Raw genomic sequence first — 26,951 nt, 5'->3', positions numbered from 1 at the left:
CATAGTTTGCGGTTGATAGATTGCACGCCAGTGCTCCTAGTCAGAGAGACACCTGTGCACATCTGGAACAATCTCAGGGAGAAACCCCAAACCAGCTTGACAGCGATACTGGTGACAGCAGGATGCCCTGTCCTCTGTCACCAGAAGAGCACCGCCTCTGTAGATTTCTGTACCTGCACGTGTGCTGCTGCTGAGCGTTAACAGAAACACCAAGGGTCAAGGGGCATCTGGATGCCACCACCTTTCCCTCACTCCTAAGTGGCAAGATGAATGTCTGTTTGGCAAGATTATCGTGAACTCGTTCTGTGAGTATCGTACATAACAAACACAAAACAGTAGCAAGTATTATCGATGTGCTCATCTCTTATTAAAATTAGATACATGTAAAATTTTTAAATTAATAATATTTTACTGATTTTTATTGCATCTGTATGTATATATATATACATATGTATAACATCGCTAAATAGATACAGTTAGAGAGCAGCATGGCTCAAGAAATGTGTCACCATTTGACCAATTTGCCTTGTTTACCCCTGTGTTTCCAGAATAATCATCACTCACTTCACTTTCAAAAGTGACCCAGTTTGGACAATAGTTATGTAATCACCCTAGATACGGATCAAAGGGAAAACTGATCTCAGAGAAAGCCAAGAACTCTTACAGTCTCTTTGCTGATGAATAACACATCCACTAGACAACCACAGCTTAGGAAATTTGTACTGGGGACACCAACCTAACTTTTAAAATATATAATAATTATTTATATCAGTTACCACAGCAAGAAACCAAAACAAACCCAGTGTCCATAAGGCTTGTCCAAAATAGGGAAATTTCCTTTTGGTGAAGATCTCCATGTGTTCATTCTCATGTTTTCTTAGTTTGAGCCTGGATCGACGTCAATACCTGCAACAAGTGGATGGCTTTAGTATTGACGAGAACCCTTGAAGTGGCTGCTGCCTTGAAGGCGATTTTGCCACTCGATTTTTGTCTATTTTTTCCCTTTCCTTCTTTAGGTCCTGCTAATTTCTCTAATTCGACCAGCTTTCAACATTTAGCTCCAGCACCTGGAGGTTTGGGGCAGTCTTTAAAGGCATGTTGAAAATGTATCAAACACAGGGCATCAATCCATGTCTTTTATATTCTGATATAAATGAGAGGGAACAGCATGCAAACTAACATTGAGAGCCAGGGTTCTGGCTGACAGACCTAAGTTACCTCGTTTCAAAGACTACAGTTTTTGCAGATGTTTGCTCTCTGTTTTACGGAACTCTCTAAACTTATTTTTTTGTGGTTTGATTTTAAAATGCCCTTTCTACCTCACTTACTCCTTATTTCCTCTCAGAAAATGTTCTTTTTCCAATTGGAAAAGTAATACTTTAGCAAATCACACTTTAACAATTTCCTATTAAGCAACAGCTTCCTTTTTTTTTAATATATATTTTATTGATTTTTTTACAGAGAGGAAGGGAGAGGGAGAGAGAGTCAGAAACATCGATGAGAGAGAAACATCGATCAGCTGCCTCCTGCACGCCCCCCACTGGGGATGTGCCCGCAACCAAGGTACATGCCCTTGACCGGAATCGAACCTGGGACCCTTCAGTCCGCAGGCTGACGCTCTATCCACTGGGCCAAACCGGTGAGGGTGCAACAGCTTCCTTAATACTTTGTGCTGCTCTTGAGTTCAGGAACCTTCGTGTCCGGCGGCCTATTTAGGCTGGAACACAAAGGTCAGCTGGCCGGGGTGCCCGGAGCCTCATGTTGTTCTCAAGCCCACGTGCAGGTGAACTCGCCACTTTCCCAGCTTCTCGCACCCGGATCACACATTGTGCAGACCCCTCACTATCAGTCAAGTGGGGAGGGAAAGCCCACTGCAGAGAGAGGCAAATTTCTGGAACTAAGTACAAAATCTCTGAATTATGCCAGTGGTGTGTTCCAAATCTATTTTGTTTTCCAAACCTGTCGTTTTTATTTCAGCAAAGCCAGTTGGTCTCTGAATGTCTCATCATGTGTAAGCGCTGAAGTTTAGACTTCTGCTGTGGAGCTCATCTCTAATGCAGTTCTGTTCTTGTGAAACTGCTTGGCCCCTGGGGCGCCTTTGATCACCTGTGACATAGGCAGAGATTATTGCAGGATTTTTAAAGTTCACTGGTCAAAGCTAAAGGCTAAAGTATATAGTCAGACTCCTCCATCAGGAAATTATTTTATCTGAGTTTCTAATAACACGCGAATCTGATTCAAGTATTTTTGTACTGCCAGTCATATATAAGAAGAGATTCATACTATGTAGCTCTTCTCCTTGCTCTGGGTTTTTGTGACTCTAGAGATCACCCAAAGAAAATATCAGGCTTTTGATAATGCACAAATTGATTTACTATGGAGTGTGGGTTTCTATAGAGGCTATCGAGAATATTTTTCCAGTACTGCGATACAGGGAGAATTTTAATATAAGTCTCTGTGAACCAAGAGGTAATAAGAGCTATTCCCATTGCTCCTGAAGGATTTCCTTGCAATATTTGAAAGGTTTTTTTGTTTTGTTTTTCTTAAATTTTCACCTCTATGGAGTATGTTTTATATGTTATAAAACCATTATCGAAGTTAGAAAATAAAACCGAATAAACTATTTGCAGACAGAATATACTAGAGCTAGTCACAAAGCTGGAACGGGTGAGCCTGGCTTTCCCTTCCTCTGAGAGCCTTGAAAGCACTGGAGAATTACACCTGCAGGCCTAGACTCCATTACTGCAGCCTTCACAGCAATCTGTTTTTACGTTACAGGAAATGAAAGCTTAGAAGAAAACTACGTCCAGGACAGTAAGATGGGCTTTGTCATCAATGCCATCTACGCCATGGCCCATGGGCTGCAGAACATGCACCATGCCCTGTGCCCCGGCCACGTGGGCCTTTGCGATGCCATGAAGCCCATCGACGGCAGCAAACTCCTGGACTTCCTCATCAAGTCCACGTTCATTGGTGTGTCTGGAGAAGAGGTGTGGTTTGATGAGAAAGGGGACGCTCCCGGAAGGTAAAGCCATCCTTTCTGTAATGGATCTGGAATAACGTGTGACCCTCCCTGAGCCAGGCAGGTGGCAACTCTGGCTCCCTTTGGTTCTATGGTTTCTGGGTGTCATGAGCAAAACAACTAGAAAGCTAAGAGACAAGGCTAATATATGGAAATTACATTTTAAAACATTGAAAAACTTATTGTAAACACACACAATCCTGCCTCTTGCCAGTACTAAACCCCTACCCAGCTACCACTCAGAATACCTAGACCTCCTGCGAGCCCCAGAAACTAAAGAGATGACATCTCTCCAGCAGGACTCTCCCTGGCACTGTCAGCTCCAGGCCAGAACAGCTTTATTATTGACTGGTCCCAAGGCCACACAGGTGGTAAAATATTTTAATATTACACCTGCTTAAAGAGCTTATTATATGGGGAGAATGAAGTCTGACACATGTATCCCTTTGTCTCAAGCTAACTTATGTTCCTCTTGGAACAAGAAAGGAAAGAATTTTCTTTCTGGTATTGAGTCTTATTGGCTTCCAAAGAATTAAGAAGCAAAGGCAAATTACACCTAACAAATATATATATATATATATATATATATATATATATATATATATATATTCCTTTTCCCTAAGTTATTTTATATTTAGTCTGTTTTATAACACTTGTTTTATAATACCAGTTAGCTTGTATTTCATTGGTACATAGAGATTGATGTCAGTATAAAGAGTAGTTATGTTTGTTCATATGATGTTTCCTAGACAAGGAGTAATCAGAATAGTAACATAGGAATTAAAAGCTGCAACAGGAAAGAAAAAGGCCCTTGGCTTGGCTGCTGCACAGGATGCCCACAATCTTTCTTTTCTCTCTCTCATAAGATGGTTTTGCAGAAAGAGAGATTTTGGGAAAGCATATGCTGTATTAAAATGGAACATCAAGTCATTTAATACTCATTGTTATAAGCATATCTTTATCCTTTTTACATCTGATAAAGCTGAGTGTCAGAGAAACTAAAAAATTTACCTTAAATCACACCGACAGTAGCTGGTGGAGGCAGTGCCGTGTGAGTCTGAGGCTTGTAATCTTTTTGCCACATCACACTACCTTTAGCTAATCCTAAAATTAGGCAAGGTTGCTGGCAATGTTCTCAATGTCATTTCAAAGGCACTGTAAGAGGCTATTTGGGAGAGACTACTGTAGGATACCCTAAATAACTCTCCACATATCTCCTCCTCTCAGGTAAGTGTGGAGTTCTACGTTCAGAGAGTGCCTTGTGGGGCCAAGTGGATTCTCCCTGTTAAAATCCAACAGCTCTCAGAAAGATAAATCATCTAAGTAATTGTCAGCAATTAAAGAATGAATTTATTAGATTCCTTTCAAGCTTCCATTAGGCGGGAGAGAGTTTAGGTAAACATGTGAGTGAGATGGATGGAATGATTGAGGGCCTGGGCACGTGGAAGGTTTCCAGGTGCTGAGCACCTGAGGAAGTAATACCAGAAGGATCTAGTGGATCTGAGGTTCAGAACAGCACTCGCCCATGGTTCTAATGCTGCGTTCCACTGGAAACCCGGCTCTGTAAAGGATCAGGTTTGGAAGGGAAACCTCTCTTCCGGCAAAGGGCCAAATGCATTTTAGACACCCCATAAATACGCGTTTTCTCTTCCTCTCTCTATGTGTAAGTTATTCAAAATATTAGGACACAAGTTTTGCTTGTTTTCTCTCCATCTTTAATTATATATTTAAATCATGGCCTTTCCCCTGGGTGTCTTTTCAAGGATTATTTCCTCATGCTTGAAATTGATCATCTTCTGTGATCAATTTCTGTTTCAATCCACTCCCTCTGCTTCCATCTCCTGTCACAACCCCGTCCAAGCTTTTGGATCCATCTGTAATTACTTTAGCTAATCATCATGTAACATGAACTGGATGCATTGAGAGGATGTTGTCAAGTTGTAATTTACAGCATGAGGAATATTCCAAATAAATGCCAGCGTGCTGGGCAGACAGGGACCGGGGTCAGGAGAAAAGAGCAGTGTTCATTAACACGTACAGCAAAGCGGGAGGCCTCTCTTTGTTAAGACAGTACTTTTCCCTTGGTATCTTTCAGTGTGTTTTTTTTTCCTTCTGGCTTTTGGGATTTTTAAAAAATGTGTTTTCATACCAAAGAATTGTGAGAGCTTTTCAGTTTTTGCATGCTAATGAAGTGTGAACTGATTTCTCCTCTTCTAAGAGCAAATGAGGAAGTTGAAATAAAATCTTAGGAAATTAATTTATAGGGAAAAGATACTCTAAAGCTGGCATTGCATTTAAGCCTTCATTGGAAGTACCTACATAAGATTTAATGACGTAATATGGAGTAAAACATAAAAATTAAAGGAAATGGAAAAAGAAAACCATTCTTAGCGAACATTCACAGCCAGTGCTATAACCGTGAGTTTAAAATGGAAAAGAATTGGAGGTGTAGATTAGTATCATTGATTGGTAGAATGAGTGTGAACCATCAGCCTTCAGTTAACACCTACATGGATATCGCTCAGACAGCTACTCTGAAGAACATTCGGGTGTGTCTCAGCAGCCAGAAAAATAAGAACCCTCTGGTAGCCAAAAGTCAGATCAGCCAAGAGATGAAACTGTAGGTAGGTTTTGTTCACCTGGAAAAGTAGGGGGGAAACTTCCTTCACTCTCTCAGTCTCCCCTTTCCCTGTAGGGGACTGCTTTTTATAGACATTGCCAGAATCTGGATGTGAAGAAGCCACTAGCTACCCTGTGGGTGTTTGCACATTGAAAGCAGGAAGAAAAGCCAATAAAGGACACGAGTTGTGTAGATAAAAAACTAGGCCAGATGCAGCCAATAGGTTTCAGATACCAACTAAGGTTGATGAGTGGTAGCTTCCTGGAGTGCTGGGCTGAGGAGGATTCTGAGTCTGAATCGGGTTTGGAAGGAATTCCAGGATGGATTAGGTAGGGGCCTTGGGGGGAGGGGGAAGAGAGCTGAGGAAGAGAAATATGTGTTGGTTAATTGTCATCAATTTCTTTGGGTCAAGAGCAAAGAGCAAGAGACAATGCCTCTTACCTTCTAGCTTGGGAGGTTGAAAGCTCATCACAGGTACTGCAGAAAACCATCCCACTTTGCAGAGTCAGCATGGCAGAGTCCGGCCTTCATGAGTTATAATTTACCTGGAGTCGATAGCAGCATGCAGAGAAGATTGAGAAATGCCAGAACATATTCAGTGCTGAGAGATAAATGGCATTGCCAGCACAAAGATGTTCTCCCAGAGTATTGTAGGGCATTCGTAGAAATACACATATGACTGATATATTGATATTGCTTTACATATATGCCTTTGTTCCACCTGTGAAATAGTTTCTTACATACCTTATGGCTATAAATCCCCACAAGAAGCCCATGATCCTTAAGAAGTTTAGTGACATTCCTAAGTGGTTTAACCTAAGGTAGAAATAAATGTTAGAAAAGCTATTCCAGCTCATGCATCTCAATGCCAAGTCCTGACCTGTTTCCATCACACCGGGGAGTGCTCTCCACTGCCCACAGTGGAAGATGCTGAGGTCTGGCCCCCAGAACACACTCAGGCTGCAGAGATGATCTCTAAATGCAGATTTTGCTGTTGTGTAGCATTGCAACTTTCGAAATTACTGAAATCAACTGACATCACTTATTTGGATTCAGAAATGTTTGTCCTAACCAGGGACGAGACCAGTTTAAATGTCAATGCGCAAGATGTTAAATCCCCAACACCCTTGCTAATTAAAGATGCATTTCTCAGAGTTCTTACTCTAATCGCACCTAAAATAGACTCCAAACTTTATTACACCTCTTTCAATCCAGTGGAATGAAAATGGCAACTGAATGTAAAAAGGAAAACTGGAATAAAGGTAGTTAAGTCAAGGAGTTAATGTTCTCCAGACTTGCTACCTGTTCAAACAATGACTTAGTGTGCAATGATTTGGAGGAGATCATCAACGCAGCACACATAGACATATAGAAATATTATTTTAGAAAACACACATAGAGAAAGCCTAAGAATACTGTGTTCTTTGGCAAATATGGGCAATACACAGAAATTGAGAATGGGATACACATTTTTTAAAAACCAGTGGAAACATTACAAATAAACTGAAATATCGGCAGTAGCTGGTGTTAGGACAGGAGATGATTTCAGCTTTTGCTTCCCTTCTCTTTGTTAGTATAGATTTACCAAATTTCTTTGCTTTGTACATTATGTCCATATTCTCCAAGACACACAAGCTGTTTTCTTTGTAGGTATGACATCATGAATCTGCAGTACACTGAAGCTAATCGTTATGACTATGTACACGTGGGAACCTGGCATGAGGGAGTGTTGAACATCGATGACTACAAAATCCAGATGAACAAGAGTGGAATGGTACGGTCTGTGTGCAGCGAGCCTTGCTTAAAGGGTCAAATCAAGGTAAGCCAGCCACAAATGCATTCTCAGACGGTGTTCATGAGGAGCCCCCCCTGCCTGGACAAAAATAAAAAATGCGTAGACATTTTTCTTAGACAAGACTATCCAGGAAGGATGGACCAGGCTTACTGTTTTTGTGCTTGTGGTTAGCTAAAATTGAAAAGACAAAGGAAGATTAGGAAATAGAATAGGCAAAACATTTAAATATTTGGGATAGTCTTTAATTGGATCACAATGATGACACAGGATTGTAAAATACAATATGGAAAGCAGGGGGATGCATGATGGATTTGAAAACTGAAACGGATATAAAAGTGGTACAACTAAAACAAATGATACTGCTTAGTTGTAGTTCTAGCTATTGTTAAAGAAAGCAGGAGCCGAACAATGCTAAATAAGCACATAGCTAAAATAAAAGAAGTTGAATGAGGTAACACAGAAGTACTGCTGATCCTTTCTCCACCAAGTTCTTTGCTTTTCCTGAAACCGGTATTTTCTAGCCGAGAGAGAGTCCTCACTTTCTATTATCAGATGCCTTTTGCCCAACTTGTAAGTAACCATGATATGACTGTATACATAAAACTAGAATAAATAAACATTAAATAGCGAGCATTTAGCCGGACATGCTAGAGAGAATTCTCGGTGAAGAAGACATAGAGACAGTGCTCTCTGTATCCCGTGCTATTTAAAACCCATCTGGATAATGTGCTAGGAAATGGAGTGTACGGGCATGATTATGAACTGGCAAGGGTATCGATTAAATGACCTATCAGGTCTTTCTATCTCTAATTTTTTGTGATCCATCTCTGGGAGCAAACGGGCTGTCACATAAGTGTCGCCCCGCACAGCTGGAGCTGGAGTAAGTGCCCTGTGTGGCTCTCACCCTCTCACCATGAGCCATGGCCATCCTGCTGTGCCATTCTCATGAGCTGTTAACCACCCACGCAGGGGTGAGGCACACTTAGGTGTCTAGGGCAAGAGGTGACTCATATGCAGAAGTGTTGGTGTGGAATCTGGAAAAGCCTTATCTCTCCTGATCAAAGAAGATAGAGATTTGCCACCTGCAACATCTTTTGGCAGCTGTCCTGATGGACTCAACCTCCCACTGACACCAGCCACTTCGAAGATGAAACAAACTTCTGAGACAAATCATCCTAGCTTTCAGTATCTTGTGCTTTCTCTGCAGATGTGATGATGAAAGGATTTAATAATTGTCATAACAACTCACCAATCAGAATTGACTTTATTCTAGTGCTGTGACAGGGTCCTGGAGGCCGCCCACCACACTCATGGTTAATCCTTAAATGATGGGTCATGGGAGATTTGAGCTAGGAGTTCTATAAGGCGCACATAGCGTGGGGTATTCAGGAGGCTTAAAGATACCATTAGTTTCCTCTCAGTGCCTAAGTGTTTCAGTTGTGTAAACACAGTCACTGTGTATGAGCTGAACATCAGCACTGCTTTTCCCCAAGAATACATTTCTGATTCTTGTCCCGATGAAATTCTTTCACACGAGACTGGTGGAGTGAATCTGAGGCAGCACACAAAACGTGGACAGTACACCTGTAAGTGAACAGCAAGTGTTCTGCACATATGATTCTCTCCCTTACCAAGCCTGCTGTGATTTTCCATGGTGTAGGGAAGGGCAGGAAAGAGGTGAGAAGGGGCGGGAGGCAAAGGAAGGGAAAGTGAAAAGAAGAAAAGAGATGGTGGAGGTCAGGGACTAACAAAAATCAAGCATATACTTGTGCAAATACAATAATGCTTTACAGGCATCATCATTCCAATTATCCCTTGAAACAACCCTTTAAAAGCAGGTATCATCACCCCCATTTTACAGATGAGGAATCTGAGGTGCAGAGGGGTTGATTTACTTGCTCCAAGCTTTCTCAGTAGAAAGTGCCAGAGCTGGGCTTGGTGCCAACCCAAAGCTCTTATATCCCACAGCCATATGTTGTTCTACTATCTTTCATTATATGAACCAATATGTTTTCTACAAATGCAAATTTTGATTGCTAAGCCTTATTTTCTCAATAATTCACACTAAAATTATAAGCAGAGGTCCACATTTAAAATTCAGAAGGAACAGAATCTAGAATTAAGGAAGCAATATTTGTGAAGGTGGTAGGGAGAGTTTGTTAGAGACAGGGCATCAGGCAGAAAAATCATGGGAAAGGACCCTGCAGATTGCTTTCACTGCCCTTCTATTCTTGTTTTCCCCTACTCGCCTCTCTGTCCCCCATCCCCTTAAATTTGTCTTTGGACTCTACTCCAAGTTGATGGTTTTAGGACTGGAGGTGTGGATGTGGAGAGTGGAGAAAAATCACTACTTTCTACGAATCTCATCTAACCAATCTGACAGAATTTTGGAGACATTAGGGGAACATGGAATATATCATAAATGGTTCCTAATTGCAGATGCCATACTGTCATGGAGTAAAGTACACCTTACTCCATGTGGAGAAAAGCCCAGTTACACATATCTTACAGTCTATAAACTTCAGAGTTGGCTTAACTATTTTTCCCTGAACCAAAAGATGAGGTACAAATACTGTGAAGCTTCATATCTTCTCACCTCAAATTATGTTTTCTAAGAATAAGAACAATTCTCACATAGACAAAAGACTGGCTAAGAAAATTAGCAATAACATCATCCATCATAACTGTCCCAAAACATCTCAACGTTCTCTTTTTGTGAATCAAAGGAAACTACTCATTTAAATTGTTCATAGTTAATATAACCACATTGACAACCAGTGAAACAACACTGTGGTGCAATATTTTCCATGATGCAATATTTTCTAAACTCTGCAGCAGGGTGGCAGGTTCTCAATACAAATTGTCCATAAAAATATTTTTTAAATCCTTATCTGAGAAGCCTATGATTACATAATGATGATGTGATCTGTCCCAGCTACTAAAAAATATATTGGCTAAAATTTTGAAAAAAGTAGAAGGCAAATGTTTTTTCTTTTAATTTGAATTTTTTTTTTTTTTGGTATTATGCTGTGCATGTGTAAACAGAAAACTACTATACTTTCTTTGGGCAAGGAGGAAACTTTTCAAACACTGGTTGTAATGAGAAGCTCCATGGAATTATTAATTTATCCATAGCCACTCAGTAATACCTACATCTTCACTTCTCATGCTTTGATCTCTTGGTTACTGAACTTTTTGGTGATCATCTTACCTTGTACCCAGCCTGTCCACCACTTTCAGGGACAGGTCTCCATAGGAGCTGCTGCTGAATCACACAATAGTGGGCAGAGCAGGAGCACAGCAGGGCTGCTATGTGTTGAAGGTGGCCGTTGCAGAAGCAGAGCCCATTTACTTTTCTTAGTAAACATTTTGAAGTGTAACTTTCATACAGCAAAGTAGAGGAGGACGGCAATCGTATGAGTATACAAGGTACTCATCCGACCTGGTCTTTACTCTAGCTGTTGCCACTGCCTAGAGCACTCTCCCACCAGATATATTCAGGGCATACTCTCTTCCCCTCTCTCACATCTTTATTCAAATGGCATTGTCTTGGTGAGACCTTACTTGACCACAATATGCAAAATTGCAACCCCCTATTCCAGGTGTCTCCCTATCAGAACGTGGACCAAGGTGAGGCAAATGAGGTACCTAGGGCACAGACTTTCAAGGAGGCACTCACTCTCAAGGTCCTGCAAGTGCAGGGTGGGTAGTTGCTCAAGATGGAGGGTGCATGCCTCTTTAAATGTGGTCCGTAGGCACTGCACTTGCCTCATTTTAGTGCCTGTCCTGAACCCTATTCCTCTTTTTGCTGCTCTTTTCTCAAAGCCCTTCTCTAGAATGATAGCCCCTCAAGGATGGGGATATTATCTGTTTTGTTCACTGATTATTTCTAGTTTTCACATAGTTCCTGGCACATTGTAGGCACTCTAAACACACATTGCAAATTGAAATGTTCGGAGTGGGCTGGGGTTGCACTCCTATGACATGAGGCCATAATGTATCAAAAGAGATTTTATTCCAGGCACCTGGGTACAGGTGGGCTGATACCGACAAAGGCATCAGCAAAGAGAGCAGGGAGGGGGAAAGGTTTTTATTATTTTTTGCTGGCTGCAAGTCATTTCTGCTGATGTAAGGGTCCGGTTCGTGCTTGGTTCCTCCCAGCGTCAGATGGCTAGTGGTTATCTGGGCTATGCAGTGCTCAAGGTTGCAAGCTTTTTGCAAAATATCTGCTAAGCACAATACGTTTTTCTCTGCCCCATTTTATTCTCTTTAACCCTTTCACAAATGAATGAAAGAATGAATGAATGAATGAATGAATGATTAAGTGTATGTTCTCTATGTAAGCATTTCATTCCTCCTTATAGCAGTGTATTTAATGCAGTATGTTAGGTTTTGAGCTTTTTAACTTCAATGATCAGGTGTTTTCATTTATTTGTCCTTATGCATAGCACCGTATGTATCTGGCATACTGGGCCACTTAACAAAGGGTTTTTGCCAACCTCTGAGATATAATTTTGGTTCTCAGCATAACATGTCATCACCCTGCCAGCCATTATTACACTAAGAAGAGCCTAGCTCTTGGAAATAACTGGAGATAACGTGACTGAGATTTGCACAAGGTATTGATCCCTTCTGCAGCTGTTTTCTAGCTGAAAAATGCACATAATTAACTTCACCCCATGGAGTATAATTCTGTGTCTTTCTGTACAGAACTCCTCATGCATAGCTGGTTCAGTGTATGTCTATACTAGTGATCATTTTGTATTCCTATAACATTTTATTACATTTTTCTATAATAAATGTAGAATTTTCCTAAGTTGATATTCTTATTTAGTTCTTACAACACTCTCTTCAATTACCTTTTATTTTTATTCCCTTTGAATTATTTATTTCCATTTCTTCTCTTTATGTCATATTCTATATTTTGTCCTTTTCTTTTGTCCTTTTCTTATACATTATTGAATAATTAATATGTGTCCAGAACTATGCCAGCACTCTGAGTGCAAAGGAAACTTAAACATAGCCCCTTCTTTGAGGAACTCATGGTGTAGCTGGAGAAAAACATACCAGCAATTAGAATTGACCATTGTCCAAGCTCTCACGCAGGATGCTGTGGGGACACGGGAGGGCAGGGCTGCCTTCTCTCTTGCAGCTGGTTCTTCTACAGTCTTAACTGAGTAGACGCACTTTCTTTATCCTGCTAGTCTCTCAGGTATTTCCCTTCTGAAGAAATTTTTTCCTATTTCCTTTAACTTATAGTTACTCTTCCTTCATTATGTTCTCTTGATGCTGTTTTCTTTCCTCCTTTTCCTAAATAAAACCTTATTTTTTAAAAAATCCATTACAAATCACTTCAGAGATTTAGTCATAAAGTGAATACTTGGTTTCCTATGGCATAAATACTTCAAGACTCCTACCGTGTACATGGGATTGAATCATAGCATTGTGTGCAGCAGCAGGTCTCCTGGTCTCACTAACAATAAGTACAGCACCATGTATACCTGATGGGAAAAGAAGCAACAGATCCTCTGCCTCACTAAGCATTGGCCCTTCCAAGGCAGTTTTTATGAAATATCAAGCCTTTCATCATGACTTAGAGCTGTCATAGGAAGTGTTTTCCTGTGAAAAGATATATGAAAAAATATTAGTCACTTATTGAATGTATGCCATATGCAAAAAAATCAATGAGAATGGTGGATATAAAAATAATGAAGAATATTCATGATTTGGGGAGATTAAAACATAAATTAGGCATAATAACTTGAGAATTTAAAAAATGTATCTGAAATGAAACATATCTACCATATAGATATGAAATAGAGTACAAAAGCTAATTTGTGGAAACCAAGATACCAACTATATTTTAATTATTATAAAATTCCAAGTAAGTTAATGTTTCAAAGGGTTTATCGCTCTAGAAATACTTACTGCAACTTTTGATGTTATGTCTACCCTTGAAAGTAGTGACACATAGATAAACTGATAGAGGAAAGATGACATTTGAAATGGAAAAAGGTAATAGTCATTCTTCTATTAAAATATAGTTTTTTTTACTATATATTTCTATGTTAGAGCTGGTGGTTAAAACACACACACACACACACACACACTCACATGCACACACACACACAGACACACAAACAGACAGACACAAAAACACACTATTTTGTCCCTCTCTATCTTTCCCTCCTTAAAGTATATTCTCTACACAACAACCAGAATAATCCTTCTGAAAAGCAAGTCAGATGAATCACAAATTTGATAATGTATCTACTCTACTTGAAATCTCCCTCCAAAACAAATAAAGCAAACCGAGTTATGTGGACATTAATGAGGACAAATGCAGGGATTGGCATGGAGAATGTCCTTCCTTACAGGGCAGAATTGTGTAAGAAATTAATAAAGTTAGGAGCAGAAACAAGGCTCAAGGACAAAGTGAATGCCTGATCGAAGAGCAGGCATTATATTTCAAAAGTGTTGGATTAAGGAGGCACTAAAATTCCTTAAGTGACTTAACTATATATTTTTTAAAAGATTCAATTTGACACTCATTCATTGGCTGCCTACTGTGTGTTCTTGGTTCAGTTCTGTACCTTGATGACTTTGATCTGAAAACAATGGAAGTCCCTTTTTTGGAGGAGTATACAGTCCATACACATGATCTTGGCAACTGTGTATACCACTCTAGAGTGAGAAGAAATTGGAGACCTATTACATGATTAAGAAACAGGGACCAAAATTCAGGTGTAGTTATAAAATCTCAGTCTAAAATGTGGCTGAAAATAAAAAATACAAATTCCATATTATAGACATTATTTGGCAAAATTACACATACTTGGTAGCTGAATAAAAGAGTAGTAAAAATAACTCCATTTAAGAAGCTTCATTTTTAATTATTTATTAAAGGTATAAGCTAATCATTTATTCAGTCATTCAAACCCCAATTTTTAATATTTTCCATGTGCCAGCTACCCCTAGGATCTACCTTTATAGTCATCCTGTGTAAATAAATTTGTTTAGCATTATCATCATTTGGATTTGTCTAATTAGTAGTATTAATTTTATAGTCAGAGAAAAAGATAGCACTGATTGAAGAGATATACAGTATTTTGTGATGGTTCTTAATATACTTTTAATACTAAGTAAGATTTAAAAGCAGCTTTCATTTATTAATTAATTTTTCTCCTATCATTTAGAAAATTTTGTCATGTGTAATGTAAATTCCCCATACTTCTTCTGAGTGTAGGTATGGATTTTTCAAAAAGACTTAATTTGATTATCCTTTCCAAAGTTATTTGAATGAAAAAGAAAACAAAGGAAACCTTTAGTTTTTCCGAAAATATACTGTCATTTGATATTTTTTATGTAATTCTAAAATAGTGGTATGAAATTCAACCTGATCTGAGAAAATATAATTTTATTTTTACAAAGGCTACAGTTGACATGACTTTAAGGGATGCCAATATTTGCAGTTTAATTTTTGATTTTACATATAAAAACGTGATAATGTTTTATGTGTTGGGCAGAGAGACTTTGCTTCTAGTCATGGTGGAGTAACAGAGTCCAGACTTTGCCTTGTACTGTAAACGACTGAAAACTTGACACAATGTATGAAATAATTGTGTTCCCATGTTGAGGAGCAGCACATGACCTTGATTTCAGAGGGGAGACCAACAAGGTGAACCTTAAAATCACTCAGGCTTTCTGCCTGGAGTCAATTTCCTGGTTGTTGTTCACTGAGAGAGAATACAAACAGCGCTTGGCCATCTTGCTAACTTAAGAAGACAGAAACCGGAGTTGCGGAAGTCCAAGGCAGCTAGAATTTGTAGTGCAGAGTAAGGGGGAGGAAAGATCTATGCAGGAAAAGTCCCAGAAGCTGGCTGCAAATTCCCTTGAGTATTTGATGGAATGCCCATTTGAGCATGAGTAGGATAAAATTCAAAAAGTCCAAGTAGCCCTAGCTGGTTTGGCTCAGTGGATAGAACATTGGCCTGCGGACTGAGGGGTTCCAGGTTTAATTCTGGTCAAGGGCACATTCCCAGGCTGCAGGCTAGATACTCAGTAGGGGGCGTGCAGGAGGCAGCCGATCAATGATTCTCTCTCATCATTGATGTTTCTTTCTTTCTTTTTTTAAATATATTTTATTGATTTTTTACAGAGAGGAAGGGAGAGGGATAGAAAGCTAGAAACATCGATGAGAGAGAAACATCGACCAGCTGCCTCCTGCACGCCCCCTACGGGGATGTGCCCGCAAGCTAGGTACATGCCCTTGACCGGACTCGAACCTGGGACCTTTCAGTCCACAGACCGATGCTCTATCCACAGAGCCAAACCGGTTTCGGCTCATCATTGATGTTTCTATCTCGCTCTCCCTTCCTCTCTGAAACCAATAAAAATATATATATTTAAAAGTCCAGGTAAAGAATAGTTACTGGGTAGCTGGATTGTAAAGCTCACATAGAGCCAGAAATTGTTCCAGTCTTCACAAGCCAGAGCGGCAACACCTTGTTGAATGCACAAGAAATTAAGTAGAGACCCCAGAGGAGCCACACCTTCATAATGAGACCAAACTCTTCATAAAGGAGAGACTATTTCACATTTGCACAAGAAGATTAAAAACATGATTCAAACTGAGCCACAAGTCATTTAGCTGCCTGCCAGAAGGAAGGGCAATACTTCTTAAAGAAAAAATCTCCAGTGCTTTACACCTTATGTGTGACCACACATGGTCAGCATCTAGTCAATAAACTTCAGATATATGACAAAGTGAGAAAAAGAGAGACATAATCAGAAGGAAACTCAAGCAACAGAAACACTCCCAGAAATTACATTGATGAAGAAATTAGCAGTCAAAAATATTAAAATATCTACCTAAAGTACATACTAAAGAATTTAAAACAAAACGTGAATATCATGGGAAGGCTAATAAAAATATTAAAACATTACAAAATGGGACCTATACAATGAAAACTAAAATATATAAGAAATAATATTTCAATGAATGGGGTTAACAGATATTAGACATTATAGAAGTAAAGATCAATAAAGTTAAAAACATAGCAACAGAAAATAGGCAAATGAGGCACACAGAGGAAAACAAAGTTAAAGAGATGAACAGATGCTCAGTGACTTGCAGAATACAGTCAAGAGGTATATTACAAGCACAATTAGAGACTCGGGAGACAGGCTAGGGAAAATCATTAAAGAAATAATTACTTGAAAAATATTCAAATGTAATGAAAATATAAACTCTAATTCATGAACCTCAACAAATCCCAAAGAATTTGAACACATAATTAAATTGCTAAGAACCAGTGATGAAAAAGAAAATCTTAAAATCAGCCACAATAAAAAGTTCTGTTACAGACACAAAACAAAGTCAGAATTACAGTGGACTTCTCATCAGAAACCATATACAAGGCAAGGAAGAAAGGGCATGTTTAAAGTGTTAAAAGAAAAAAAGAATCTTTTAACCTAGAATTCTATTTCCAAGGACAATGGAATGGCAGAAAGTGCTAAAAGAAATTTTTAAAAAACCCTGTCATTTAAACTTCCCTACCAAGTGAAAATATTTTTTTCAAAAATTAAGCCAAAATGAAGACTTGTCAAATGAATAAATGGTGAAAGAACTCATAATTCTCATACCCGCACTACAATAAATGTTAAAGAATGTTCTTCAGAATGAAGAAAATTATAGAGGATAGAAAATTGGGTCTATACAAAGGACTTAAAAGCACCAGACATTATAATATAAATATAAAATATATTTATTGGGTAAATATAAAATATAATGATTTTTTTCTTTTTCCAGAAGTGCATTTCAAAGATGATTGTTTAAAGCAAAAATAATTTTCATAGGGGGTTATAAACCTATGTGTAAATAAAATGTACTAAAACAATACCCAATAGGAGGGGGAGATGGAAGAATATTGTAGGGGTCTTACAATGTACATGAAGTGGTATAATACTATTTGAATGTAGGCTGTGATAAGTTAATGGTGCATATTTTCAATCCTACAACAGCCACAAAAGCAACACAGAGGTTTAGCAAGTATGCCAATTTTAGAGATAAAATGAAGTGCTAAAAAAATTCTCAATCCAAAAGAAGGCAGAATAAGAGGAAAAGGAAACATACTAGGACAGATGGAATAGATAGAAAAAAAGAGATGATTGATGCATATCCAATCACACCAATGATTCTAATAAATGACACATTAATAGAAAGGCAGAAATTGTCAGACTGGAGATGAAAGCAATATCTAATCATGTGCTGTTTACAAGAAACTCACTTTAAATGCAGTGTGTTTTGATGTTTATTTTTGTATTGTGTAAGTGAAAAAGTGCTTACCAAACAATTTGAAAATGGGAGAAAGTTTAAACTGCTCAGATAATGAGCAATTCTTCAGTAATTTTGGACTAGTGATTTTTTCTTCCAACAATTTATGTGACCTTTAGAATTCACTAGAGCAAATAGCAAGGCCAATAACTGGGCTATCCTTTCTTAAACATCATTCTGTTTTATTCTATATAAAAGTTCTCAGACTTTCATAATTATAATAAATATTCCATAACTCCTCAGTTTTTATGAATTAATGAGTTTTTATTATATAGAAACTTTTGTGTTTAAATATTACTTGTTCTTTCAGAGAAGAAAGCTCTGCCTTTACTTTCTGAGAGTAATTAATACCTATTAATATAAATAAGAATAAAATGCACCTGTTTTATTGTTAACTCTGTAAAAAATAATGTAGTCAATTCTCTTTATTAAAGAAATTATTATTGAAAAGCTTCCAAATCCAGCATGAAATGAATTGAAATTCACATTTGGACTCTAAGGTAACCAGGTATATTTTAATCCATGTACTTAATTGCCTCCAGCATACAGAATTTTTTTTAAAGTTACCTTTTTATTGCAGTATGAAAACAAGTCCTCTGAAACAGCAAACTTTCTGGAGAAACCTTCCTTAGGCATGTGAAATATTGCTATGTTACAGGTCATACGGAAAGGAGAAGTGAGCTGCTGCTGGATTTGCACAGCCTGTAAAGAGAATGAGTATGTGCAAGACGAGTTCACCTGCAAAGCCTGTGACTTGGGGTGGTGGCCCAATGCAGATCTCACAGGTAGGCGCTGTTGTACTTGTAAACCTTGTCTCTGATGATTGACCCTTTCACAATGTTTAAAATGTGAGCAATCAGCTCATGCCCTGTTTGATGTTCATGTACAGTATGCACTCTCTAAGGCTCATGTCAAAGTGTATATACATAGACCTCTTATAAATTTTCCATGATCCATGTAAAAGTAAAGTTTGTTTAAATCTAAATTTAAAAATGTATTGACAGCAAATTCTGGTATGCCAGTTGTTTTGTTTCTTTTTAAAAATTTCATTTGAAGATATTTCTAAGCACTTGAATTTATATTTGAACATCTCTCCTGAACATCATGTGTGAGGTACTATAGCATGCCCTATAGGTACAAAGATAGTCCCAGCCATGTTTTGCTTAAAATCTACTAGGGAAAAAACATGTAAAAATATAAAATATAGCCCAGCTGTCTTGGCACAGTGGTTGAACTTTGACATATGAACCAGGAGGCCACAGTTTAATTCACGGCAGGGCACAAGCCCAGGTTGCGGGTTTGATTCCCAGTGTCGGGCATGTAGGAGGCAAATGATCAATGATTCTCTCTCATCATTGATGTTTCTATCTCTCTCTTCTTCTGCCTTCCTGTCTCTGAAATCAATAAAGACATGTTTTTAAAAAAATCTTCCTTGACTATAAGTAGATGAATATTAATAGAATTATCCTTTTAAAGAATTTAATCCATCATATGTACAAAAGTCACTTTAACATTCAAATGAGTTGAGCCAGCAACAGCTCAGACTGTCTTTATCTTACAATAGCCAAGTGTTTCATATATCCAAATATCCATATTTTTCAAATCTTTTCTTTAGGATCTTTTAGAATATACATCTCTCACACTAATTTATACTTAGTGTTAAATGCCATCTGTTGTTTCTGCATCTTTTAGTCTTATACATGAATGGAAAATGAGATCTCATTTGCCACTTATTTTGTGCCATGTCAGGCTCAGAGCAAGGGTGCAGTACAGGACAACGTGTTGTTGGTTGTTGCCATGGTAGCAGTAATTATTAAAAAAGAAAACCCACAGGCAGAGAATCCCAAAAATCAATAAAAATTGAGGAGTAAATGCATTGCTTTTAAGTAGATATTTTATTTGCACGGGTAGTTTTTTTTTTTACTGAATGTCAGTTAAAATTGATAAACTATTCTTTTCTGAGAAATGGTGCTTTTTTAAATTGAAGAGAAAGTTTCTTAAGATATGTTTAAAATACTTTTATGAGATAGCTGCTTTCCATATATGCTCCAAAGACTCTAATAGTAATGAACGAAAGCATGTTTATAAGTGAGTTTTTATTTTTATTAGCATATGTTTTTTTGGCTATGAAGAAAAATTGGTATATTTCTTAGAGGATGTGATTTCTGAAGCTGTTAATAAGTTTTTCATATTTCCTTTTTGGGAAAAATGCACATTTAAATTTTACACTTTATTTTTTTATGATGCATAAACAGGGATCTCTTCTGCCATAATATATAACTTGACAGAGGTTTAACAATTCATGGGACAATTATATATAATCTAATGCTACTTATTTCTTTTAAAAAGTCAAATAGTATAAGAGGGTTCCTCTTATGCTACACTAAAAGCTAGACTACACTAAATTTAATCATTAAAAATAGAAAATACTAAATTATAGCCCTGGCTGGGTAGGTCAGTTGGTTAGACCATTGTCCCGATATGCCTCGGTTGAGGTTGAGGGTTCAATCCCTGGTCAGGGAAAATATAGGAATCAATCAATGAATGCATAACTAAGTGGAACAACCAATCGATATCTCTCTTTCTTCCTCTCTCTCTCTCTAAAAGTCAATGAATGAAAAATTTTAAAAGAAAATACCAAAGTATGGAAATTAACTAATATTAACCATTTTTGTTTATTAAAGTAGTTGCAGTGATCTCTCATACTATTTACTTATTTATTTATTTAATTTTATATTATACACAATCATCTGCTTTATACCCGTCTTTTTTTTTTTTTCTTTTGAGCAACTGGGGTCATATGAATGAATGAAATAAGGTTTTTATCCTGGGGAATGAGCTTCATATGAAACTAGACATGTAAACAGTCAATTATGATATAAATCCTACAATAAGAATATGTGCAAAGTATCATATTAACACAGAGTAAAAAAGCAATTATTTTTTCCAGGGAAGAGAAAAGCCTTCATAGGGGAAGGAACATTTGAGTTGAACAGTGAATACTAAATAGGTACTTCATATTAATGTAATAACATTAAAGAAAGCATTCTGATGAAGCCTTATGTAATCATGAAGTATTATTGTAAATGTTATTAAATGCCCAAGACACTTTGGGTAGAATAATTGTGTCCTTTATTTCTTGATTCATATTGTTTTCTTTGCCTAATTGAAAAGAAGTCCAATATTAAATTTTAGCTTCCTCCAATGCATTTGGATCTTTCAGGTGAGCCAATATTTGGTTCAAAAATTAGGAATAATCCCTGGTCCTCAGATTAGAGTTATTACCACTTCTCTTGGATTTTGCTCAGAAATTTGTAGTCTACTTGAAGGAAACTGACTTGTCCGATGGCTCTGGATTGTCTGAGATAACTCTAACCATGGAAATTGTCAGGTTTTTAAGTTTCCAGGACTTTAAATACATTATGCACAACTCCCATAATGACTTCTCCTTTTGGATGATGAGGCTCAGGTTGGCTCAGAATACCTTTCACCACATGTTGAAGGTAACCTCCACCCTTTCTAGTCTTGGGATTCCCAAATACACCTGGAGGTTGGATAATTCTTCTCTTGAAACCTCACAATAGGACAAAAGCGCTTCATGGACCGTGCTCTGTTACTGCAGTGTTCATCATGGCAATCAGATGGCACCAGGACAGATGGAGCTCTGGCCATTGTGGGACCTAGCAGTGCAGGAGGGGAGATCCTGAAGGAGAGAGCTGGCCTAAAATGAAGCCTGCCAATTGAATTTCCAGAGTCTTAGGAGGAGAAAATTCTCCAAGTCATATTTCCTGGCCTTGCACAGGGAGCCTTGTACTTAAGAAGCCATCATTTAAGGTTTTCAGATGAGCTTCTGAGGTGACAATTTTGAAAAGTCCAAGTCAGATGCATCTGGGCCACCAGCAGATGTGTTTATTTGAATTTTGATCTTGGAGCACTAACCTCTGGGCGCATGAATGCCAGCAGGCACCCTTCCCCTTTTTAGGTAGAGTTTTTCAGATGCTTCATCTTCTAAATTGAGACTCCTGTCATGCTAGTTCTCTGCTATGAACATTTTAACGTTGATGCCACAATGCAGAATAATGCCTGTAGATGGATTCCAGTGATCCTCTCACCTACCTACCTGCCTGCCTGTGTGAATTCTTAATGTGATGGTAAAACTGTGGGGAAATGTTCAAGTTTGAAGTACCTCAGGCAAATGCCTGAATGAAGCAAATTGAGAGGGGTGGTCATTGTGTTGTGCTGCAGTCTGGGAAGGTACAAGCTGGTCATAGCCAAATTCTGTTAGAATGATGGGTCTTGTTTGGGCATTCCAATTACATTGCAGATTACTAAGAGAAGGGAATGGTAGGGTACTGATAGTGATCTTTGGTTCATCTTGCTTTATGTTTTTTAACTTGAATTTTACTTGATTAGATCTCAAAGTAATCTTAGCATTCAAATGGAAGGACCCTGAGGTGAGGGTTGTAGGAGGGGGAGGGCACAGCTTGACATTGATACAAGGAGGGGTGGGAGTGAAGAAAGGGAAAGGGATGGTTAGTTATATTGCAGAGGATGCGGGTGGTAGGGAATGTGGGTTGTAGAGAATTCTCTGGAGAAAATATCAGGGGGCAGAGCTCTGGAGAATTTAATAGAACTTGTGGGCAAATACAAGTTAATATTAGTAAATTGTTAATGCTAGTTGAGTTGTTGCTTGGAAGCACAGAATTTCCTTAGATATATTCTAAAGCACTTAGGACTCTCAGTGCAGAGGAAAAAGCAAAATCATTTTGCTTTGCTGCAAAGTGGGGAAGACTGAAAAGGTATAACTGAAAATCTGAGTATGGGTCATTTGAAAGATGGGTCTCACAAACTTGCATCAGCAGGGTCCTAACATCTTTCACTGCTTTGCAAGCTTCTTAATTGGTGTAACTGAAACTGTGAAGATGAGTCATAGAAAAGATTAAATGCTCAAATTATGTACTTTTAAAGTATTTAAGTTTGAACCCAGCCAGCTTGGCTAAGTGGTTGAACACTGACCTATGAACCAGAAGTTCCCATCTCAATTCAAGGTGAGGGCACATGCCCGGGTTGCAGGCTCTATCCCCAGTGTGGGGCATGCAGGAGGCAGCTGATCAATGATTCTCTCTCATCATTGTGTTTCTATCTCTCTCTCCCTCTCCTTTCCTCTCTGAAATCAAGAAAAATATATAAAATATAAAAAAGATAAACTACTAGTATTTAAGTTTGAGATTTTGGTATACACTTAAGATGAGATTAGATGTATGCTTTTGAGTTACTCTTCTTGGTTTACAACTTGTTTTTATTCACTGAGATTTTGTGATTGAAAATTCTGAGCAAAGTGCAAAACAAGGATTTCTAAAGGAATTTTTTTGTTACATCATGCCTTATAAACATATCACTTGTCTTTTCTTTGTGGCCAGTATTAATAGCAACAACAGTTTTTGCTTAATATTATAATTTCAAAGTCATTTGAACCAGGAGAACCAAATAACCTTTTGTGGCCACTGTAAAATGACTGTATTATTTGGTAGCAGACAATCCATGTACCAAGTTAGAGTTTAGCATCCATCATATTTTTAGTTTAAAAGTTGCTTTTTAAGTGATCCAATACTAGAGGGGAAACTATCAGCCAAAATCAGTTTGGGGGGATCGGAGCAAAATGGGGTGTGATCTGATGGTAAAAATTTAGGGAAGGATCTGAAAACCCTTTATGATATCACTTGTTTGAGATGCATCTACTGAATTGGTAAAGTAATACCGGTGGCTTTTTTTTTTTAATCATGGCCCTCTTCCCTTTAAATTTCTCTTTAGAAATTTTAAATCCACAGTACATTTTGCCCTTAGGGTTTTTGCTGTCTTCTGGTGCATTGGTTTTTTAAAATATTTTAAAGCATGTGAGTCTGATTGTTCCATTCTTAATCAGTGACTTGGGCATGGCACAATTACTGTCCTTGGGATTTAAAGAGTATTAGTTATGCACGCATGGGAAAATAGGTTGGGTATGCTGTTGTGCCATTGAAATTGTAAAAGTAGGTGATGAGAAGTATTTGTATGTTGCTCTGTTTGGTAAGAACTAGTACTGATGCCTCATGTACGTGACTAATCCTTTTTCTTTCTCATTATCTTACCTAATAATAGACAAACATGTAAATTGACTGCACCTCCGCTACACCTACAGCCAATCAGGAGTGAGTATGCAAATTAACCTGACAATGATGGCGGGTTAATTTGCATATGCAGGCTTGGAGTGGCCGGGAGGGGCAGGACACCTGCTATGAGGGAGAGGGGAGATGGTGGAGGGAGCTACAGAAGTGGTGCTCTGGCCAGGAGTGAGGACTTGCAGGCTCCTGGGCAGCCAGGAGCAAAGCCAGGGGAAGGAAGGCCTATTTTTGCACGAATATCGTGCAACGGGCCTCTAGTCCTATATAATAAAAGGCTAATATGCAAACCGGTCACTATGATGCACACTGACCACCAGGAGGTAGATGCTCAATGTGGGAGCTGCCCCCTGGTGGTCAGTGCGCTCCCACAGGGGGAGCACCACTCAGCCAGAAGCCAGGCTCATGGCTGGTGAGTGCCTCTGTGGCAGCGCTAAGGACCCCTCGGGGGATGTCCGCCTGCTGCTTAGCCCCAGGGAGCAAGCCTAAGCCAGCAGGCAGACATCCCCCAAGGGGTCCTGGAGTGTGAGAGGGTGCAGGCCAAGCTGAGGGACCCACCCCTCCCCACCAGTACTTGAATGTCGTGCACCAGGCCTCTAGTAGCACAAATAAAGGTTTGAATTCTAAACTCAGAAAAAGAAAAAAGAGACTCAGATTAAAATCACTAAGGGATTTAACCTTCAGCAATATTAAGGTTCCTTTTCATTTGTCCAGAGAGTTGGGAATAAATTGTTTGTTGTTGTTTATGTGAGGCCCTTGTGTAAAGATTTCTAGTCAGAGCAGTCTGTTTAGCATGATCATCTCTAAAATATTTCTATTATATTTTTAAGATGTTTTTATAGTACCTTTTTACTGCAGATCTCAATAATTGCTTTCTGAAAGCAATTATTTTACATAGCATCAATGCATAAAAAATTGACATTATTTTTAATTTTTAAAAAGTACCCTAAGCCTTTTTTTTAAAGTTCCTATCTTATGTTAAATAAGTGAATTATTCTGAAAGCATACCAGCTATTAGTTTATGTATCTGTTATTTTCTTTTAACAATTTGTTATGCCACAGAGAGGCCACAATTTATTTCTTAGAAAAGTTTAGATTGTGGTAGTATTGCCTTTTGTAGTACTTATTAGACTATTTATTATATATTAAATCTAGTAGTTTTTCTTTTTCTTTTTAGTATAAGAACAATAGTACTGGGTTGTTTAAAATTCATTTCTGGGTAGGGACACTTCTTAAGGGACATAAACACAACCCTGATATTTTTCTACATTGATTAAGATATATGAGTATTATATCAGTGGATAGTAATATAGGAAGGAGAAGAAACAACAATTCATAATTAGCTAATTAACTAGTAGAAAATGTTGACCGTTTTAATAGGGTTTTATTATTTATGATAACACTTAAACAACCTTGTACAAAACCTAAACATATTTTGACCAATTTAGTTTATGCCTGTAATTGTCCTTATGCATTGGCTATTGAATTAAGAGATTGGTTTTAATGGGAAAATTGGTTATCTATTGCTGTATCACTCCAAAACTTAGTAACTTACAACAAACACACATTCATTATCTCACAATTTCTGTGAGTCAGGGATATGGACACAGTTTAGCTGGGTTCTCTGCTTCATGATCTTTCACAGGCCTAAAATCAAGGTGTCAGCTAGGGATAGGGTCTAATCTGAACTTGTGTGGTAATTGTGAGAATGTAATCCTCAAAGGTTGTTGGACTGAGAGTTTCAGTGTTTTGCTGGTTGTTGGATGGGGACTAATCTCAGTTCCTTGAAACATGGCAGGAGAGTCGGTTACCCAGATGAAAATCATTATCTTGTTTGTTGCTTTGCCTAAAAATCCACAATTAGATTGATTTCTAGTTTATTTACTTTTATATTCTATCTAAATGTCTAGTCACATATAGAATATTTATGAGTCAGTAATTATGTATTTTAACATTTTTCTCTGGTTTGATTCCCCTAATTCAGGTTTGAGCCCATTTATAGGAAGAGAAGATATAGTCCTTCTCTCAGTTGTTGAGCCCACCCCAGAATTATTTGAAGGTTTCCTAAAGCCTGTCTTCAATCTTTATTTAGTTTATAACTTTGAATCTTTACCAAAGAAGAGCTTCTGAAATTGCCTTATGTAATGCACTTTTATTTTTAAAATTTTACACCACTGTGTTATTTAAATCTTCTCTTTTCTAATCTGCTGCCTTTAAACATTTTCCTCCTTGAGGCTAACAATTAATTGAATTAATTGGTATATATCTATAGAGTGTAACAATAAGTATCTAATAAAATTCCTGAATTTTGCAGAAAATATTTTGCCTGTAGCTCTAAAATTTAGGAAAACCATTAATTATAGCTCTTAATTTGCTTCAGGGTTTTAATTCAACTTCCACAGGTATGACTTGTATTCTCCAAATTTAAAATATAGTATTCTTTTCTAATGAAAACTTTGATGTCAGAACAGTTCATTAAAAAAAAAAAGGGTAAAGTTACATAGAAAAAGAGAAATGCAAAGAGCGTTGCTTTCAAAAGGTTACCAAGGCCTTGACAAAGACTACATTGGAATTTAAATTTTATTTAGCAACTTCAGTATGCCGATGAAGAAGCTGAACATTAACTACTTAGTATTTTATTTCCTAATTTGTCTACAAAGCCTTTCATATATTTTAATTTGTTGATTGTGTCATATCAAAAGTTCTCCCTAATGATCACTGTTATTCTAAATATTATATTTAATTCTCTTTCTAAATTTTCTAATGCTGGTATTTAAAAAAAGGATAATTTTTTCCAGACTCATCAAGGAAATTAGAAGATTTAAAATTAAAATGTGACTTTTTATAGGAAGCAGAAGTTCTTCCACAAAAAGACAGAGACCTTGACAGACAAACCCTGTCAGACAAGAGAGAGAGAGAGAGAGACCACTAAGATCAGTCAAGAGATTGTGCTTGTGAATGGTTGGCACTCATTTATTAAATGTGCATCTGCTCCTGATTAGGTGTTTATCAGAAGCAAG

At 37.8% G+C, this 26,951-nt stretch overlaps 1 protein-coding gene across 1 annotated transcript in view; it reads left to right on the top strand.

Moving 5' to 3' along the window:
* The window catches only part of GRM1 (glutamate metabotropic receptor 1), a 307,099-nt gene that overhangs the window by 247,686 nt on the left and 32,462 nt on the right, over window positions 1-26,951 (top strand). Inside the window, exons 4-6 of the mRNA XM_028140654.2 lie at window positions 2,779-3,025; window positions 7,293-7,461; window positions 18,432-18,558. Coding sequence (XP_027996455.1) covers window positions 2,779-3,025; window positions 7,293-7,461; window positions 18,432-18,558 — 543 coding nt within the window. The remainder of the gene's footprint in view (window positions 1-2,778; window positions 3,026-7,292; window positions 7,462-18,431; window positions 18,559-26,951) is intronic.

The sequence above is a fragment of the Eptesicus fuscus genome, chromosome 10, assembly GCF_027574615.1.
Source record: "Eptesicus fuscus isolate TK198812 chromosome 10, DD_ASM_mEF_20220401, whole genome shotgun sequence".
NCBI classification, from domain to species: Eukaryota; Metazoa; Chordata; class Mammalia; order Chiroptera; family Vespertilionidae; genus Eptesicus; species Eptesicus fuscus.
Note: the sequence above shows the minus strand (reverse complement) of the source record. Positions and strands in the feature narration are given on the sequence as shown.